The following is a 19,899-nucleotide window of genomic DNA, read 5'->3' as shown; positions in this document are numbered from 1 at the left end:
GATGGTTATGAGGCACTCTGGATTGGAGGCCACGCAAGGCAACAAGCATTTCTTAATCCCTTCCTGGGTGTCAGACCCTAGGCTAAGTGCTGGGGATTCCAATGCAGATAAATGGAGAGTCCTTGCACTCATGAACACAACCCCTGAAAGGGGACCACAGTGATGGGGGAGACAAAGCCCCATTCTGTGTGTCCCTGAATGCTCCAGAGTCACAGGCACAGCTACAGGGGAGGAGGCCTGGCTGTCCCCAACCAGGGCCTGGAGGAAGAAACCAACGTGGAGAAGGGGTGCCATGAGGGAGGGAAGGTCCATGGGGAGATGGCCCCAGAGCACAGGGAAGGTCCAGGAGGAGGAAGCAGTTCAGTTAGAGTGACAAGATCCTGTAACATCAGACACAGGCCTGGGGAAAAATGAACCTGACTCCCAGAATCCTAGAATCTCAGAAGAGGAAATGACCTTGGGACCTATGATGACCCACCCTTGAAAAAGAAAGAACCTGCCCCTTCTGTCCCAGGAGCCCACAGGGCCAGTCAGTCAGAGGCACCTCCTTCTGCAATCCAGAGAAGGCACAGATTTGCTTGTGGGGGTCTCCTCCATGCAGGGCCTGGGCTGGTATTAAGAGAGCCCTGGGGGAGCCCAGCCCCATTAAAGGAGGCTTAGGACACAGAGCTGTGGGAGGAACCTTGACCATGGCTTGGATCTCTCTGCTGCTCTCACTCCTGACTGTCTACACAGGTCAGACTGCCCAAGGTCTCCTCTCTGTGGCTCAGGACCCACAGTGTCTCAGGCCAGGCCTAGTCCTGCGCTGAGCTCATCCTGACACTGCTTGTGAGTTCAGCATCCCCTGTGGGAAAGAAGCCCCTGCCTCTGACCAATCTCTTCTTTCCTTTTCTTGCAGGTTCTGGGGACTCCTATGTGCTAACTCAGCCACCTTTCTTGCCCAAGAGCCTGGGAGAGATGGCCTCCATCTCCTGTGCTGGGAATGGAACTAGTAGTAAAACTCTACACTGTCACCAGCAGAAACCTGGCCAGGTCCTTAAGGCAGTGACTTATGGTACTAACACCAGGCTCTCAGGGATCCCTGACAGATTCTCTGGCTCCATCTCAGGGAACACGGCCACACAGAGCATCTCTGGGCTCCAGGCTAAGGATGAGGCTGATTATTCCTGTCAGATGTGGGATTATGGTATTGATACTCACAGTGGCACGGACTGATGGGGAAGTGAGACAAAAACCCCTTCCAGCAGCCTTCCCCTTTGGGCTCCAGAGAGGTGCCTGGTGAGCACAGGACAGAAAGACCTTCTCCCTCAAGCCCTTTCCTCCCCTCTTCCCTCCCTGCTCTTCTGCCTGGGGGCCCCTTCCCCCCTCTGACCCTCCTTCCCTCTCCCCTATCTTCATTTGCTCCCTTCTTCCCTCCTGGTGATCCCCTCTCATGTCTTCATCTCTGATGCCCTCCCTCCAAAGCCTATTCAGGTCTCTCCCCAGCTGTGAAGGTTCTGGTTGAAGCTCCTGTGCCCAGACCCAGCACCAGGTTAGGGAATTCCTGACCCAAGACCTAGCATACTAGGACCTCACAAATAAATTTCTGGTAGTACCAGCCTTCCATACTCCCTCAAGCCCTACTTTTCTTCATTTATAACAATTTTTAAATGGTCTTGAATCAGCTAGTGATGAAGTCAGTAGAGAGAGGGTTCTGAAATCGAGAGAACCTGATTTCAAATCCAGCCTCAGTCAATTACTAGTTGTGTGACCTTGGGCAAATCACTTCACCTCTGTTTGCCTCAGTTTCCCCCACTGTAAAATGGGGCAAACAACAATTTCTACTCTCACAGTTCTTTGGAGGATCAAATGAGATAATATTAGGCAAAAGTACTTAGCACAGTGCCTGGCATATCATTTCTGACGTTCTTCATCCGTAGCTTTCAGAAGAGGCCCCATAGCTTCAAGGAATGGTGTCTTGACTCTTGTACGAATTGGACTTCAATGAGGCAGAGACAAAGTCATCAGCCTCATTTCCTCTTCCAGAGTCACCAAAGGTCAGCGGCCAGGCAAAAGGCAGGATGATCAGTGATGTCCTAGGATGGTGGGGATGACATTGGCACCCTTGATGTCCAACCAATCTCCAAGGGCTCCCAGAACCTGCTTCAGCCTCCTTCACAGCATTAACACAAATCGTTCTCATCTGCCATTCCAATGAGAAGTCTTCATGTGCTTTGCCTGCCTGTCACTCTAAACCTGGTTTAGCCCATCTACCAATATGGGGTCATCGAATTGTAGCTGCTGCACATGCTACAGCTTCTTGGAGGCAAAGGAGAAAGTTGGGGGACAGGTGAACACCTAATGTGAATGAGGAACCCTGAAAAGTGCTGGAAAGCCTTCCTATCAGAGGTATTGTTCCTCCCTGGACACCCCATAGGCTCCCTGGCACATAGTATATAAGTGAATATTCCCTTTCCCTTCCCCACCCATCTCAAACTGCTGAATAAAATATGAAGCATAGGGGTCTTCTGAGAGAAGAGAGCAAGGGTGGATTAGAGGCCTTGAGGATGGAGCCAAAGGGTTAGAGGAGTGTCTGTGGAAAAACTGATAGCTATAAATCCATCCATTCATATGTATATACACATACATGTAAATATGCATGTGCATACATATATACATATACACATATGGGTTGCAGTTTATAGCCATGAAGACTTGGGTGAAAAGGCCCTAGGGAAGCTTTTTTGGGTGGTAAGAATGGCACTTGGGTCAGCCTTGAGCTCACCATCCCTGTACTTGTCAGCAGACTTTTTCTGACTGTGGTAGAGAGAAGTTCTGTGGGTATGACTATGTCCTGGTGGGGGTGCGCGCAGTGCTCCTACCTCACCTGCAGACCTGGGACTGAGCCTCTTGAAGCTGGGTAGGGAAACTCCCTTTGCACTTCCTTGTGGAACTCATATCCAGAATCTGTAAGACCTCAAAGGTCTCCCTCATTCCTGGTGATCATTCCCAGGAATTTTATGGAACCCATGATTGTCTGGCTGTTTTGGGCCATTCAGTAAGTACTGATTGAGCACCTACTATGTGCTGGGTTCTGGGCAGGCACTAGAGATGCTCAGATGGTTCTCTCTTTCAGTTCCTGCCTAATACCCAGCCCTGTTTCTCCAGCCCCAGTGTCCCTTACTGTATCCTTGGTGCCCCCAGATTTCTTTGGTGGGGCTCAAACCAGAGACTACCAAGGTCAGCACAGGCAAGAACTTCATGCACAGCCTGGAGTCCATCCTTGGTGTGGGCCAGCTCCTGAGAAAAATATCAATGGCCTGAATAGTCACTGTAGCTACTAGACCAGAAATGCCATGTACCAGCCCCTCCAGGCCCTTCATGCCCAGGAAACAGGTCTGGGACAGTGAAGATAAAGCTCAGGAAGCCACAGAAAGAAACTAAAAATCCCATGAAAAACCTTGGTCACCTTTCAAAGGAGCAAGACAAGAGAGGGAAGGGGAAATCTCCCAGGAACCCCTGCCACGCCAGGCTGTCCATAAAGAAATCTTGACTCAGAGGGAGGAGCTAAGACGGTGGAGTAGAAAGATACACATCTGCTAGCTCTGAACCCACAGCCCATAAAATACCTGTAAAGAAGAACTCCCAACAAATTCTGGAGCAGCAGAAGCCACAGAACAATGGAGTGGAGGAGATTTCTGTTCCAGAGAGCCCTGAAAAACTGACCCGAAAGGTCAATCGCGCACCAGACCCGGAGCAGAGCCCAGCCCTGCCTTGGCCCTGCAGTACTGAGACAAGCAGATCCAAACAGGCTTCAGGGACAGAATCTCCAGCAGCAGCGCAGGTCCCTCCACCCACAGGCACCAAAGGTCAGTGACAGAGTCTTTTGGGCTCACCAAGAGGGGAGAGGGGTGTCCCCATAACTCAGGCCCCCTCGGGAGGCAGCAGCAGACAGGGGCTCCCAAAGCAGGCAGGAGCTCGAATCCATTGTTGAAGGTCTCTGCATAAACCCCCTGAGGGAACTGAGTCCAGTAAGTCGGCCCTGCCCCCGTCTGAGCACCTGAACTTAATCTCACACTGAATAGCAGCCCTGCCCCCTCCCAAAGCCCTAAGGCTGGGAAGAAGCATTTGAATCTCAGACCCCAAGTGCTGGCTGGGCGGATCTGGAGGCCAGGTGGTTGTGGAGAGGACACTCAGAAGTCAAGTCACTGGCTGGGAAAATGCCCAGAAAAGGGAAAAGAAATAAGACCTTAGAAGGTTACTTTCTTGGTGAACAGATATCTCCTCCCTTCCTTTCTGATGAGGAAGAACAATGCTTACCATCAGGGAAAGACATAGAAATCAAGGCTTCTGTATCCCAGCCTACCCAATGGGCTCAGGCCATGGAAGAGCTCAAAAAGGATTTTGAAAATCAAGTTAGAGAAGTGGAGGAAAAACTGGGAAGAGAAATGAGAGAGATGCAAGAAAAGCATGAAAAGTAGGTCAACACCTTGCTAAAGGAGACCCCCAAAAAATGCTGAAGAAAATAACACCTTGAAAAATAGGCTAACTCAATTGGCAAAAGAGGTTCAAAAAGCCAATGAGGAGAAGAAGGCTTTCAAAAGCAGAATTAACCAAATGGAAAAGGAGGTTCAAAAGCTCACTGAAGAAAATAGGCCTTTCAAAATTAGAATGGAACAGATGGAGGCTAATGACTTTATGAGAAACCACGGAATCACAAAACAAAACCAAAAGAATGAAAAAATGGAAGATAATGTGAAATATGTCATTGGAAAAACAACTGACCTGGAAAATAGATCCAGGAGAGACAATTTAAAAATTATGGGACTACCTGAAAGCCATGATCAAAAAAAGAGCCTAGAAATCATCTTTCATGAAATTATCAAGGAAAACTGCCCTGAGATTCTAGAACCAGAGGGCAAAAGAAGTATTCCAGGAATCCACCAATCACCACCTGAAAGAAATCCAAAAAGAGAAACTCCTAGGAACATTGTGGCCAAATTCCAGAGTTCCCTGGTCAAAGAGAAAATATTGCAAGCAGCTAGAAAGAAACAATTCAAGTACTGTGGAAATACAATCAGGATAACACAAGATCTAGCAGCTTCTACATTAAGGGATTGAAGGGCGTGGAATAGGATATTCCAGAAGTCAAAGGAACTAGGACTAAAACCAAGAATCACCTACCCAGCAAAACTGAGTATAATACTTCAGGGGAAAAAATGGTCTTTCAATGAAATCGAGGACTTTCAAGCATTCTTGATGAAAAGACCAGAGCTGAAAAGAAAATTTGACTTTCAAACACAAGAATGAAGAGAAGCATGAAAAGGTAAACAGCAAAGAGAAGTCATAAGGAACTTACTAAAGTCGAACTGCTTACATTCCTACATTGAAAGACAATATTTGTAACTCTTGAAACTTTTCAGTATCTGGGTAGTGGGTGGGATTACACACACACACACACACACACACACACACACACATGCACAGACAGAGAGCACAGAGTGAATTGAATAGGATGGGATCATATCTTACAAAAATGAAATTAAGGGGTAAGAGAGAAATATATCGGGAGGAGAAAGGGAGAAATGGAATGGGGCAAACTATCTCTCATAAAAGAGGCAAGCAAAAGACTTTTTAGTGGAGGGAAAAAGAGGGGAGGTGAGAGAAAAACATGAAGCTTGCTCTCATCAATTCGACTAAAGGAAGGAATAAAATGACTCTCTCATTTTGGTATGAAAACCTATCTTACAATACAGGAAAGTGGGGGAGAAGGGGATAAGCAGGGTGGGGGGGATGATGGAAGGGAGGGCAATGGGAAGAGGGAGCAACTTGAGGTCAACACTCTTGGGGAGGGACAGGATCAAAAGAGAGAATAGAAGTAATGTGGGGCAAGATAGGATGGAGGGAAATATAGTTAGTCTTACACAACATGACTATTATGGAAGTCATTTGCAAAACCACACAGATATGGCCTATATTGAATTGCTTGCCTTCCAAAGGGAATGGGTGGGGAGGGAGGGATGAAGAGAAGCTGGAACTCAATGTTTTAGGAACAACTGTCAAGTTCTGCTCTTGCTAGGAAATAAGAAATACAGGTAAAGGGGTATAGAAAGTTAACTGGCCCTACAGGACAAAAGAGAAGATGGAGACAAGGGCAGAGAGGGATGATAGAAGAGAGGACAGATTGGTGACAGGGGCAATTAGAATGCTCAGCGTTTTGGGGTGGGTGGAGAGGACAAATGGGGAAAAATTTGGAACCCAAAATTTTGTGAAAATGAATGTTAAAAGTTAAATAAATAAATAAAAAAAATCAAAAAAAGAAATCCTGACTCAGCCCCTAAGACAGCTGAAGTAGACTTGCCTCAGCTCATGCCAGGAAGACAGGGAACTGAGAGTGAGGCTAAGTCAGGGAGCTCCTTGATGGCTTCTTTGACCCTCAGCCCAGGGGCCCAGGCTTCCCCTGTAGGGCTGGGTCATGGTGGCCCCTGTCACGACTATGGAGGGTTCCTGGCAAGTTCTTGAAATGGTGAGAAGATGGACCTCAGTTTCCTCACTTGTAAAATGGCAAACTTCTCTGGCATCACTGCCAAATAGGGAAATGTACACTTGGATATGACTGAAATGACTGAACAAAATACACACACATGTGTATATATATGTATATATATACACATATGTGTGTATACATATATGTACGTGTGTATGTGTGTATATACACACAGATCTTTATGATTTGTAAAGTGCTTTAGCTTCATTTTCTCATTTCAGCCTCCCAGTCCTCTTGGGGATAACAAAGGTTCTTTGGAGTTTGTTAATCATTGAGAAGTATGGTCAGTTCTGGTTTTAGACATTGTATGTGTGACCCTGGAAAAGTCACTTGACCTGTCTACCTCCATTTCCTCAGCTGTAACATGGGCTTAATAACAGTGTGTCCCTCCTACGGTTGTCATGACAATTAAATGAGATATTTGGAAAGCACTTAGCACAGTTCCTGACACACAGTAGGAGTTTGATAGATGCTGGTTCCTTTTCTTGTTTACTAACATCATGGGCATCTGACCTTCAGGTAGAGTCTTCTTGGGGTGTTGGGCATCTCTGCTAATTACAGGCAAGAAGAGTCCTCTGGAAATGGAAAGTGGCCAGCTGAGGAGACTGGCTCATGGTGGGAGGGAAGATTCTGTGGTCTGATTCCCTTGTCTGTGCTCTACACAGTTTGGTTCTCCTTCTCATCTCCTTTTGGCGATAATGCCCCAGTGAAAGTGAAGGTGTCCACAAGAGTACCAACAATGTTCATGGCTTCCAGTTGGTGGAGAAAGCCATGTCAGACTGCACCATTGAAGCTCATTGGGCTGCACTGGACAGATCCCATGCTGCCTTCCCAAGCCCCTTCTTGACATCTGTGAGGGCCACAGTCATACACTGACTCATTGGAGGGTGTCTGGGGGCTTGGGTTGTACAGTCTATGAAGAGGTCCTAACTCCTGCTTAAATGTTGAGGGTCAGCATTAGGGTTGGTGAAATCATCAGGTAGAAACCTTTAGAACCCTGACCTTCTCCAGAGTGACTACACGTGAGGAGGGTGGAGATCTATTATTCAGACCAAGTGATAGAGTGATGCCCTAGTATGAGAGCTTGGGACTCATGATTTTCCTTGCTATTGGGGAGGATGAAGAAGACCATCCTCCTTTTTCTGAAATACCCTAAAGTGCTATAGAGTTCTCATCCTGACTGTTATCTCACCTCTAATTCAGTGGAAGGATAGGTAGGAGGCTGCTTCATGAGGCCTGGGAGAAGGAACTGGAGGAAAATTGGATGTGGGAGATGGATGAGCAGCAACCAATTCTAGGTTCCTTTGGAGGGCTTCTTTTACTTCCCTCTCCCCTCTACTGAGTCTCTTTCACTGCTTCATTAAAACAGGCTCTCAGTTAGGGGGTCTTCCATCTCTTTTTGCTTGAATTGTTGTTTTAACTTCTTTAAGAGGCAAAAAGAAAGCTCTTTCAAGGAGCAACAGTAATTTTGAATCATCCTTTGAGAAGAAATGTCATTTAAAAAAATATCTTTAAGGTACTAAATTATTTAGAAACCTAGGTGGTGTGATGGATAAAATATTAGGCTGGATTCAGGAAGACCCTAGTTCACATCCTGACACAGACGCTGATCAACTGTGCGACCCTGGGCAAGTCACTTAACCTATGTCTTCCCCAATTTCCTCATATTTCAAATGAACGCAATACTCACACTTACCTCCAAGGTTTGTTATGGGGATTAGATGAGATGATAATTGTAAAGTGCTTTTCACAGTACCTGGCAAAGAGTAACCACTTATACAGTGGGAGAAAGGAGAAAAGAGAAAGGGATATCTGATTGGTGCAGTAGATAGAGCCTTGACTCGAAGTCAAGAAGACCCAAGTTTAAATATGCCTTCAGATATTGTTTATGTGATCCTGGGCAAGTCACTTAACCTCTATCTCCTTCAGTTTCCTCATCTGACAAAAGAGAATAATAAAGCATTTACCTGTCACATTTGTTGTGAAGATGAAATGAAATAATATCTGTGCATGGCCAAAAATGTCCATTCTGACAAAGAGGACAAAGACGATGAGATAGAAACAGACCTAGAAGCAGCTGCCTAAAGAGCCCGGGGTGAACCCTCCCATTTAGCTCCTTTTAGCCAAGGGGAACATCACTCACATAACCCAGGCTCACATGACTGTAAGGGATGGTTGAATTTTGTTTCCACAGAAATTACAGGGAACATAATTTGAAGTTATAGTGGTGGATGATGTCAGAGATAAAACTGGTTGTAGCAGAAGGGGTCCATTGACCACCTGATAATCAGCACATGTGAGAGCAGGCTCCTTCATTATTTGAAAAAGGCCTTTTCTTTTATGTCAAAAGAACTGCCAGACTGGGTGTGACTCACAAAGTTTGAGGTCCAGTAACCAAGACCTGGTCTTAGATAATGGGACTTTTTACCATGGACACCCTGAGATAAGAATCTTCAATTCACAGCTTTTGTCAATTGTCCTAGCAATTGAGGAAATTTCCTTTCTCATGTTATTTGATGCAGACAAACAAGGAAGAGACTAAAAGCATTTTTTTGGCTTGGCATTTCCTTTCTTAAATAAAGAATAAAGTATATGAGTATTGTTGACCTGAAAACTTGGTTAAAGACAAGGCAACAGGCTAAATACATACATTTTATGATTTAATTAATCAAACAATTCCATAGTAAAGAAAACAGTAACATAATGTACTATAGAGTCAGAAAAATATTCTGACTACCCAGTACTGAAATATTCTGGCTTATATACATTTTACTGTGAGAAAGTAACTCTCTTAGTCGAACAAATCATAAATTTAGTAAGACAAGACAATTAACGAAGTAGTGTCAGTTATGATCCCAAGCTGTGTAAACTTCCTCTCTGTAACATATGTCTCTGTGATGTAAGATGAGAAAATCCCACCACTCTGACGACAGACATCCTGTCCTAAACAGACCCTTGAAGTTGTGGATACAAGAAAGGGTATCTTAACAGAGTTGACAAGGTTGAAATTATGACCCAGGACATCTGTGTTTTTCCTTATCACTAAGATGCCAGGAGAAGGGACTGGTAAGGAAGTTACTAAGTCAGCCTTATTTGCTTGGCTGACAAAAGCATTCTCTGAGTTTACTGAAGATAACAAGGGAGATTAATAGGTCCAGACTCTTCTTAATTCAAGCTTTGGCCTTTATCAAAGTCCAAAATTTATCTTAAATATTATCAGTATGAAAAGGGGAATTTGAAATGTGGAAATGAGAAAATGTAATGGGGGGGGTGTAGATTCACAAGTAGGGTTTAGGTGTCTCTGTGAACTCTGACCTGAGCACTGGGGTTCAGGAAGGAAATTGGAATCTGGACACGTTATAAAAGGGCTTTTGCAACCATCTTAAAGTGTGCTTGCCCCTGTGAAGGGATCCTTTTTCATGAGGTGTTAAAGGTCAGGTCACGTGTCAGAAATGACATGAAATAAAAATCTTTTTTTCCAAATTCACTGCTGGCCAGGTGGAATTCTTGGTGAGAGATTATGTCTCAGAATTCACATGACTACTGATGACTTGTATTTCTTCCTCTGAAAACTGGCAATTAGCATATTATGACCATTTTGTCAACTAGGGAATGGTTCTTCTTGTAAATTTGGATCTATTTTATATATTTGAGAAATGACACTAATCCTTTTTTGGGCTCCCATGAAGAGTCTCTGTAAACATTGATACATATGAGTTTTCCTTTCCTCCCTCCACTGTGCTAACAGTCAGGACGATAAATTCAAGCAAAAAGAAGGACAGTTCCTGTTTTCAAGGATCTTCCATTCCTAAGGGAGAGTGCAAAAACAAAACAAAAGAAAACAGGACCTTCCTCCTGACTTTACCTGGAGCTGCCATTGACCCTACGGCCACCAGAGGGAGACCTTGGGATGAGTTTGGGGCTGAGTTGCGCTGGAAATGCCTCTTGGAGCTCTTGGATCCTGAGCTGCTGGTCTCCTGCCCTGTGACCTGGGGGAGAGGAGGTCTCAGCTGATGCTGCCTTCCAAGCCCCTCCCCCTGAGCTGGGGGCAGATGCAGACCTGCCCCTCCCAATGCCCCATCTTTTTAGGGGACACTTCAGTAATCTCTTTGGTGCAGACCAGTCCAACGATGAGTCATTGTTCATTATGGGGAATTATTGGAATGTGAGGATTCCAGGAATGTACTTCTCTGAAGAAGCCAAGTTTATTGGCCTTTGCCAGTAGAGGACACTCTTGGACAACCTGGGTTTTTCCCAACTGAGCAAGGGGCTAAAGCCCCAGTGTCCTTTCAGCCTCTGCTCAGGTGAGAGTCAAAGACCAGCTCTCAGGCACCAAAGAGAGATGGAGAAAGGGGAATATTTGCATGCCTGTGGACCGTGAAAGATAAGAGAGCCTGTAGGTGCCAATCTCAGCTCTGTGGTCCTTGGAAGAAGAGCTCGCAGGCATATGTCCACCATGACTTGGATGCCCTCTGTCATCCTACTGTTCACTCTGTGCATAGGTCAGGGCAAATCCTCTGGGCTTATTGTGGAGCAGAAAGAGGAACCCTTGAGTGCAATGTGTGTGTGTGCCCCCCTTTAGATTTCAGGGGCCAGTTCTCAAGCTGTGGTGAGTCAGGAGTCATCATTGTCTGTGTCCCTCAGTCCCAGTGATCTGTGGCTCTAGCACAGAATCTGTCATCACCAATAGTGCTGCTGTCTGGGTCCAGCAGGGTTTGTGGCATCTTCCTCAGGGACTAATAGGTGGCATTACCACCAGGTACCCTAGGATCCCTGCCAGGTTCTCGGGTTCCTTCCTGGGGAACAAAGCTGCCCTCACCATCACTGGGGCCCAACCTAAGGATGAAGCAGACTATTATTGTGCTCTGTGGTTCAGCAGTGCTTGCCAGTGTCAGACTCTAGTGGAGAACCAAGACATAAACCTGTTCTTTCCCTGGTTACCACATGATTTCATGTGTTCTATAGTCATCAGGGAGCATGGATTTCTGGAAGTTCAGAATCACTGGGATAAGGATGGTAATGAGAATTGTGCTGGAGCTTGGACTATTGATTTTCCTTACTATTGGTGAGGATGAAGAAGATTTCCCTCCTTTTTTCTGAAAGACACTAAAGTGCCACAGAGTCCTCATTCTGATTTATTTGACTTTTTCTCTTCATTCAATGGAGGAATAGATAGGAGGCTGCTTCATGGGGCCTGGGAGATGGAGCTGGAGGAACACTGGATGTGGGAGATGAATGAGCTGCAGCTAATTCTGGGCCCCTTTGTGGGCCTTCTTTTACTTCCCTCTCCCCACTTTCAAGTCTCTTTCTCTTCTCCAACTGTGTTCCCACTTAGTGTGCCAGGAGTCCTGTTTTCCTCTAATTTTTCTTTCAGTTTCTTCAGAATGGTAAAAAGAAAGCTCTTTCAAGTAGGAAGTATAATTTTAAGTCATCCTTTATGAAGAAATGCCAGTTTTCTAAATATCTTCTATGTAGTGAAGTATTTAGATATATGAATGGTATGGTGGATACAGTACTGGGCCTGGATTCAGGAATACCCCAGGTCAAATCATAACCCATACACTTACTAGCTGTGTGACCCTGAGCAAGTCACTTAAGCTCTCTCTGCTTCAGTTTCCCTTTCAAATGAGAACAACAATAGCATTTACTCTCATCGTGGTTGTGAAGATAAAATGAAATAATATTTGGAAAGTTCCCCAAAAAGAGTTCTTGCAGAGAAAAAGGGCAGAATATTAGATAGAAACCAACACAGAAGCAACTGAGTAAGGAGAACTTAATGGGAGCAATAGCATTGTTTATTTTAAACTTAAATACAAAATAAGAAAAGAAAAAAGAAACAAACGAATACCAAAACGAAAGTAATACAAAAAAAGAAAAAAATTGCCATGTGCACTGGAGCAATGTGAAAGAAGTTTCAAAATACACAGAAATCAATGTCCATTTCAAGAAAGCCTCTATAATAAATAGTGTGCATTTTGTTGAGAGCTGTTCATCTTTTCTTTGCTTTCTTGAAGTTTTCTTCTTCGCTCTACACTTTATAATTTGTTCATTTTTCCCCTCCCTCTCCCCAAAGGCATAATTAATCACAGATGTATGCCTCTCTCTCACTCTCTCTCGATACACATAAATGCCTATATATTCATGCACACATACATAGACATATACACACAAAGATATACCCATATAAACACATATACACCTGCACATACTTATGCTTGCACATACATATGATTAGATATAGATAATCTTATCATGTGTAGACAAATACCCATCATATCCATCTAGGTAAGACCACATGGCAATTACTTATCCTCTTCATTCATGCCAGTCTTACTGTATAAGTCTTTCCTTATTTTTCTAAGTACACCAACTCGTCATCTCCTACACCACAACAATATTTTTACCTTATATCATCTAATTGTTTTAAACAGTTCGGAACAACGGTGATAAATATGAATAACACGTAGTAGAGTTTCTTTATTTTTGTCCTTTGATTAAATCTCTTTTAGCCTTAAATTAGTCCAAAATCATAATTACCACCCCTGCTCCTTTTTCCCTGACAAATTCTACTGCTGATCTTCATTTTATGTTTGGATGTATCTCTTATTTCCTATGTTTTCTGACTCCTCTACTTTACTCCTGCTCCCAGCCTTGCCCTCCAATTACTTGACCTACTCCCCCTCCATGGATCCCTCCCTTATCCTCCCCATTCCCATTCATCTAAACAACCTTGTCTGCTCATGGTTAACCTATTCTCTCATCCTGTCCTTTAAAGATCCCTCCATTTCCTCTGTTCCCTCCCTATCCCCTTAGCATTTTATTTTTTTATGGATTTAGAAGACTTTTGTACTCTTCTAGATGTATATGTATTGCTCCCTCTTGAATCCATTCCCAGTAAAAGTAAGTTTCCAGAGCTACCAGCCTTCCTCCCACATCTAATTCCTTTGTGTTGATTCTTCCTTTTGAACTTTTTGTCTTGACCTGAGGCCCCTCCTTCAGGTGTCCAGAGCAAGAGCAGATTTGCATGTGGGGGGCCTACTCCCTACAGGGCCTGGGCTGGTCTTAAGAGAGCCCTGGGGAAACCCAGCCCCAGCTGGGGAGCCTCAGGACACAGAGCTGTGGGAGGAACCTTTACCATGGCTTGGATCTCTCTGCTGTTCTCCCTCCTGACTGTCTACACAGGTGAGGCTGCCCAGGGTCTCCTCTCTGTGACTCTGGCCCCACTATGTCTCAGGCCTGGTCTAGGACTTTACTGAGTTCATCCAGTAGCTGCTTGTGGGGGTCATCATTCTCTTCTAGAGATAGGACCCTGCCTCTGACCAGTCTCTTCTCTCCTTGCCTTGCAGGTTCTGGGGCCTCCTATGTGCTGACTCAGCCACCTTCAGTGTCCAAGAACCTGGGAGCGACGGCCTCCATCTCCTGTGCTGGGGATGGAATTAGTAGTGGTTATGTATCCTGGTACCAGCAGAAACCTGGCCAGGCCCCTATGCTGCTGATATATCTTGATGATGAAAAGGCTTCAGGAATCCCTGACAGATTCTCTGGCTCCAAGTCAGGGAACACGGCCACCCTGAGCATCTCTGGGCTCCAGGCTGAGGATGAGGCTGATTATTACTGTCAGGTGGGGGATACTAGTGGTGCTATACACAGTGACACAGACTGAGGGGGAAGTGAGACAAAAACCCTGCCAGGGTTGCTCCCCCTGTGCCCTCCCCTCTGGGGTCCATAGAGGTGCCTGGTAAGCACAGGGAAACAGCTTGTCCTTCAGGCTCTGAACTCTCCTCCTCCCTCCATGTTGTTCTGCCTGGGGGTAAGGGGACCCATTCCTCCTCCCTGCCCTTCTCTCCCCATGATGGCAGGCAATTTTATATGGGCTCTACAAAAACATTCTTATTGAACACATTTTCTCATTAGTCATGTTGCATAGAAGAATTAAAACAATTGGGAGAAACCATGAGGAGAACAAAACAACACAAAGCATTACAACAGAAAAGATCATCTGCTTCATTTTGCATTGTGATTCCAGAGTTCTTTTTCTGGATGTGGATGGTATTTTGCTTCAAGAGTCCCTTGGGAATGTTTTCTGTGAAGGGCCAAGTTTATCAGAAACAGTCCTCCCACACTGGCTGTTACTGTTACAATGTTTCAATGTTACAGTGTTACAATGTTCCCCTACTTCTGCTCCTTTCACTCAGCATCAGTTCATGTAAGTTCTTTCAGGCCTCTCTGAAGTCTTCCTGTTCATTATTTCTTATAGCACAATAGTTATTCTATTACATTCATATAACACAACTTGTTCAGCCATTTCCCGATTGTTGGGCATCCCCTAGGTTTCTAATTCTTGCTCACCACAAAAAGAACTGCTTTAAATATTTTTGTACATGGAGGTCTTTTTCCCCCTTTTATGATCTCTTTGGGGTACAGCACTAGAAATGATATTCCTGGGTCAAAGGGTATGCACCTTTGGGCATAGCTCCAAATTGCTCTCCACATCCAATTAGATCAGCTCACAGTTCCACCAACAATGAATTAGTGTTCCAACTCTCTCACATTTTTTCCAACATTTATCATCTCCTGGTTGTGTTATTTTAGCAAATCTGATAGGTATGATGTGATACCTCAGAACTGTTTTGATTTGCATCTCTCTAATCAACAGTGATTTAGAGCATTTTTTCATATGACTATAGACAGATTGATTTTTTTTCTCTGAAAACGGCCCATTCATATCCTTTAACCATTTATCAATTCAGGAATGGTTTGTATTCTTGCATATTTGACTCAGTTCTCTACATATTTTAGATATGAGACCTTTATCAGAGACACTAGTAAAAATTCTTCCCCAGGTTTCTGCTTCCCTCCTAATCTTGGTTGCACTGGCTTTGTTTGTGCAAAAACTTTTCAAGTGAATGTAACCGAAGTTATGCGTTTTGCATTTCAGAATGTTCTCTGTCTCTTGATTGGTTATAAATTCCTCCATTTTCCATTAATTTGACAAATAAACTATTACTTACTCCCCCATTTGTATAAAGTATCAACCTTTATACCTGTATTCTGTACGCATTTGTACTTTATTTCAGGTATATTGTGTCAGGCATTGGCCTATGCCCTGCTTCTGCCCCTGAATGAGGAAAAACAACACAGAGATATGTGAACGGGCTTCTCTAACCTGGGTGTAGGGAGGATGAGGAAAGGCCTCTGGCAGAAGAGAAGGCTGGAGTCAGAAACCCAAGAAAAGGCCCCCTACACTCTACCTTCACACGTCTCACTATATTCCCAGATCTTTGTGATCTGCCCAAGAGTGGGAATGGGCTCAGGCTCAGAAGGATAGCCAGCATGGAGTATTTATTGGGGACTTTGAGGTTTGTAACACAGTGACATGCGTTAGGTCATTTAGGTCTTACTACATGTCTTCGGAGGTATGGGCTATTATCTTCCCATTTTGCAGGTAAAGTAACAGAGCTCCAGACAGGTTGGATGACTTGCCCAAGGTCACATAGCTCATAAGCCTGAGAGACAAGAACTGAAAGCAGATCTTCCTGACTGGAAGTCCCAAGCTTTAACCACTGCACCACCTAGAGTCTTTGGTTCCCTGGAGCTCACATTCTCATAGGGGATTGTGTTTGTCCTTCCTTGAAGGAGACCATGACATCAGGGAAGGATGACACGACTTGGAGTTGACTATGATTTGAGTGAGGGAGGGTTGTGCAGGTCACCAGCCTCACTTCTCCTCCTGAGCCATCTGGGTCCAGTGGCCAGAAATTCATCAGGATGACTGGAGATGTCCCAGAATGCAATGGGAGGCATTGGTCCTTTAGGCTCAGCCCTTTTCAGGTTCTTAGGCCTCTGTGAGAAGTGAGTCAAGGGATGGTCCCTTTAGTTATAAAAAGAAAGAAAAGTCAAGCTTGGAGTCAAGCTAGCAACCTCAGGGTTGCTGCCCAAAAGAGAAACAGTTACCACTGTTGACCTGAAAACTTACCAAGAAAAGGCAACAGGCTAATGCATACATTTTATGATTTAATTAATCAATTCCCTATTAAAGAAAACTGTAACATAATGCATTATGGAGCCAGAAATGTTCTGGCCACCCAGTACAGAAATCATCTGTCTTAAGTATATTTTGCCGTGAGAAAGAAACTTTCCTAATTAAGCAAATCATAAATTCAGTAAGACAGGACAATTAACAAAGCAATGTTAGTCAGGCCTTGGGATTCCAGCTGGGTAAGCATATGTCTCGGTGATAAGGAAAGAAACCCCACCACTAGTAAGTGGTAGGCTTCCTCCCTTAAACAGATAATTGACATAGGAAAGGGTAAACAAAGTTCAATAGAAATTTCGACCTAAGATGTCTGTGTTTTCTTTACCATTAACATGCCATAACATAGTATATGTCTACAAATATTAAGATATGGAAAACGTCCCATTATTCAAGATAGTGTCCTAGGTTAAAGGTCTCTTAAGGAATGTAGAGTCAGCCTTGGCTGGCTTTGTTGACATAGGAAGAGGCATTCTCTGAGTTTGCTTCAGAGAGAACAAAGAGATTATTCCAAAATTTTATACTAAACATTATCACCACTGACATTCACTCTGAGTCAGGAGGCATTAAGGAGCACTTGGTCAGGGACCTATTGTTCTCCAATCCATGAGATGCAGAGAGAATTAAGTATAAGGCATGGTCTTTGAGAAAGAATTCTAGTCAGCAGAGCCCAAGAAAATCAGGCAGCATTTGGCCCTTGAAATTTACTTTACTTTGGGCAGAACACCTCAGATAAGAGGAGGCGAAGGGAGGGAAAGAGAGAGGAGTGGAGGGGAGAGGGGAAGGAGAGGGGAGACAAGAAACTGTCGAACTGAGTGAGATCAGTGACATCCCACAGTCATCTCTCACTCAAATCAAAGTCAGTTGTTAGTCATGTTGTGATTTCCTTGATGTCACAATCTGCCTGGAGCACTCAGGACAAATAAAAACAATAGCATATAATAGGGGAAGACACCTCTTGAAAGGGACCCACAGAGATGGGAGAGAGAAAGCCCCATTCCCTGTGCTCCTGGATCCCCCAGTCACAGGTACAGCTGGAGAGGCTGAAGCCTGGCTGTCCCCAAGCAGAGCCTGGGGGAACTCACCAATGGGGGGAGGGGGAGACATGGTGGAGGGAAGCTCCATGGGGAGAAGGCCCCAGGGCACAGGGAAGGGCCAAGAAAAGAGAGTAGTTCAGTTACAGTGACAAGGTCCTGGAGCATCCGACAGAGGCCTGGAGAGGAATGAACCTGACTCCCAGAATCTCAGGAGAGGAAATGACCTCACGGGCCATAATGACCCTCCCCTTCCAGAAAAATGACCTGCCCCCTCTGCCCCAGGAGCCCACAGAGTCAGTCAGTCATTACCTCCTTCAGGTGTCCAGGACAGGAGCAGATTTGCATGGGGAGCCTCCTCCCTGCAGGGCCTGGGCTGGTCTTAAGAGAGCCCTGGGGGAGCCTAGCCTCAGCTGGGGAGCCTCAGGTCACAGAGCTCTGGGAGGAGGCTTTACCATGGCTTGGATCTCTCTGCTGTTCTCACTCCTGACTGTCTACGCAGGTGAGGTTGCTCAGGGTCTCCTCCCTGTGGCTCAGGCCCCACAATGTTTCAGGCCAGGCCTAGTCCTGTCCTGAATTTATCCTGAAGCTGCTTGAGTGGTCAGCAGCCCCTCAGGGAGAAGAGGCCCCTGCCTCTGACCAATCTCTCCTTTCCTTCGCTTGCAGGTTCTGGGGCCTCCTATGTGCTGACTCAGCCTCCTTCAGTGTCCAAGAACCTGGGAGGGACAGCCTCCATCTCCTGTGCTGGGGATGAAGTTAGTAGTGATTATGTATCCTGGTACCAGCAGAAACCTGGTCAGGCTCCTAAGCAGGTGATTTACAAAGATAAAAATAGGTCCTCAGGGATCCCTGAGAGATTCTGTGGCTCCAAGTCAGGGAACATGGCCACCCTCAGCTTCTTGTGGCTCCAGGCTGAGGATGAGGTTGATTGTTACTCCGAGATGTAGCTCAGTGGTGTTGAATCTCACAGTGACACAGACTTAGTGAGACATGAAACAAAAAGTCCTTCCAGGCCTGCTCCCCCTGAGCCCTCCCCTCTGTGCTCCAGAGAGGTGCCTGGTGAGCACAGGACAGAAACAGCTTCTTCCTCAGGTCCCTTCTGCCCCTCCTTGCTCCTTGCTCTTCTGGCTGGGGGGCCACTTCTAATCTCTGACCCTGGACCTCTAAGGCTCCTTCCCCTTTCCCAGGCCCTCATCTGGCCCCTCCCTCCCCTCTCATTCCTTGGGTTCTGCTGCCCCCCACCCCTACATTGTTTTAGCCTCTCCCCAGCTGTGAAGGCTGTTCTGCTGACATGTTGGAGTAGAGGAACCCTTAGAAGCCCTTCCATATCCCCCTCCAAGCAACTAGAAAGGATCCACAATATTAATCTAGGCACTTGGAAGTAGCTTAGCAGCCTGGCAGGAAGGTCTGTCTCACTGGGCTGGGGTTTGGGGGCACGAGGCCCAAGAGTAGCAGTACCAGCCTCACAGCAAGGGGCCTGCCACAAGGCTCCAAGCCAGGGACAATCCACCAGAGAGGTGACAACCTCATGCCAGTCAGCAGCCCCCTGGGTAAGGAAGCAGTCTGTGCAGTTCAGCAAGGCTCCACCCTAGTGGGAGCCCCACTCTCAGCAAAACCCTAGCACCATCTAGAATGGAGGCCTTCCTTCCAGAGAAAGCAAGCTGCTAAGCCCAGGTGCCCCGTGAGAGACAGCAGTAAGACCCAGAGACCCAGCACTACAAGTTCAGGACCATGCAGGACCAGAGCCCAAAGCTCCATGAAAACACCAAGTTACAAAAAAGGCAAAATAATGAGCAAAAAACAAAACAATGGAGCTTAACTATGTAAAGTTACTATGGTGACAGGAAGGTCAAAGCATAAGCTTAGAAAAGGATAATAGTGTCAAAATGGTAGCATGTGAAGCCTCAGGAAAAACGTCATTTAATCTCAAGTCCAAAAATGATTTCAGCAAGAATTGTAAAAGGATTGTGAAAAAAACGACAGAAGTCAAAGAGAGTAAGGGAGAAATTGGGAAAAGAAATGACAGTGATACAAGGGAATCATGAAAAAGGACTTAATAGCACAGTAAAAGACACAAAAAATTGTCAAAGAAAATAACTGCATAAAAAAATTAGAACTGGACAAATGAAAAAGTGATACTGAAGCCCACTGATGAAAATGATTCCTTAAAAATTAGAATTGAAAGGGCAGAGGCAACACGGTGGAGTAGAGCTCAGACCAGCTTGAGCTCTCCCACCAAACCACGCACACAGCCTGTAGAAATGACTAAATGAATTCTAGAGCAGCGGGAACCACACGATGACAGA

The 19,899-nt window shown here is 45.3% G+C and overlaps 2 gene segments (V, D, J or C); both read left to right on the top strand.

Moving 5' to 3' along the window:
- Window positions 1–689: 689 nt before the first annotated feature.
- On the top strand, window positions 690–1,215 carry LOC140502147 (immunoglobulin lambda variable 3-9-like). The segment is given in 2 exon segments: window positions 690–735; window positions 899–1,215. Coding segments are annotated over 2 exon segments (363 nt in total).
- Window positions 1,216–13,588: 12,373 nt separating this feature from the next.
- Window positions 13,589–14,189, top strand: LOC140502146 (immunoglobulin lambda variable 3-25-like). The segment is given in 2 exon segments: window positions 13,589–13,708; window positions 13,873–14,189. Coding segments are annotated over 2 exon segments (363 nt in total).
- Window positions 14,190–19,899: the final 5,710 nt, after the last annotated feature.

The sequence above is a fragment of the Notamacropus eugenii genome, chromosome 4 (assembly GCF_028372415.1).
Source record: "Notamacropus eugenii isolate mMacEug1 chromosome 4, mMacEug1.pri_v2, whole genome shotgun sequence".
In the NCBI taxonomy this organism is placed as follows: Eukaryota; Metazoa; Chordata; class Mammalia; order Diprotodontia; family Macropodidae; genus Notamacropus; species Notamacropus eugenii.
This window is presented reverse-complemented; position numbering and strand designations above follow the sequence as displayed.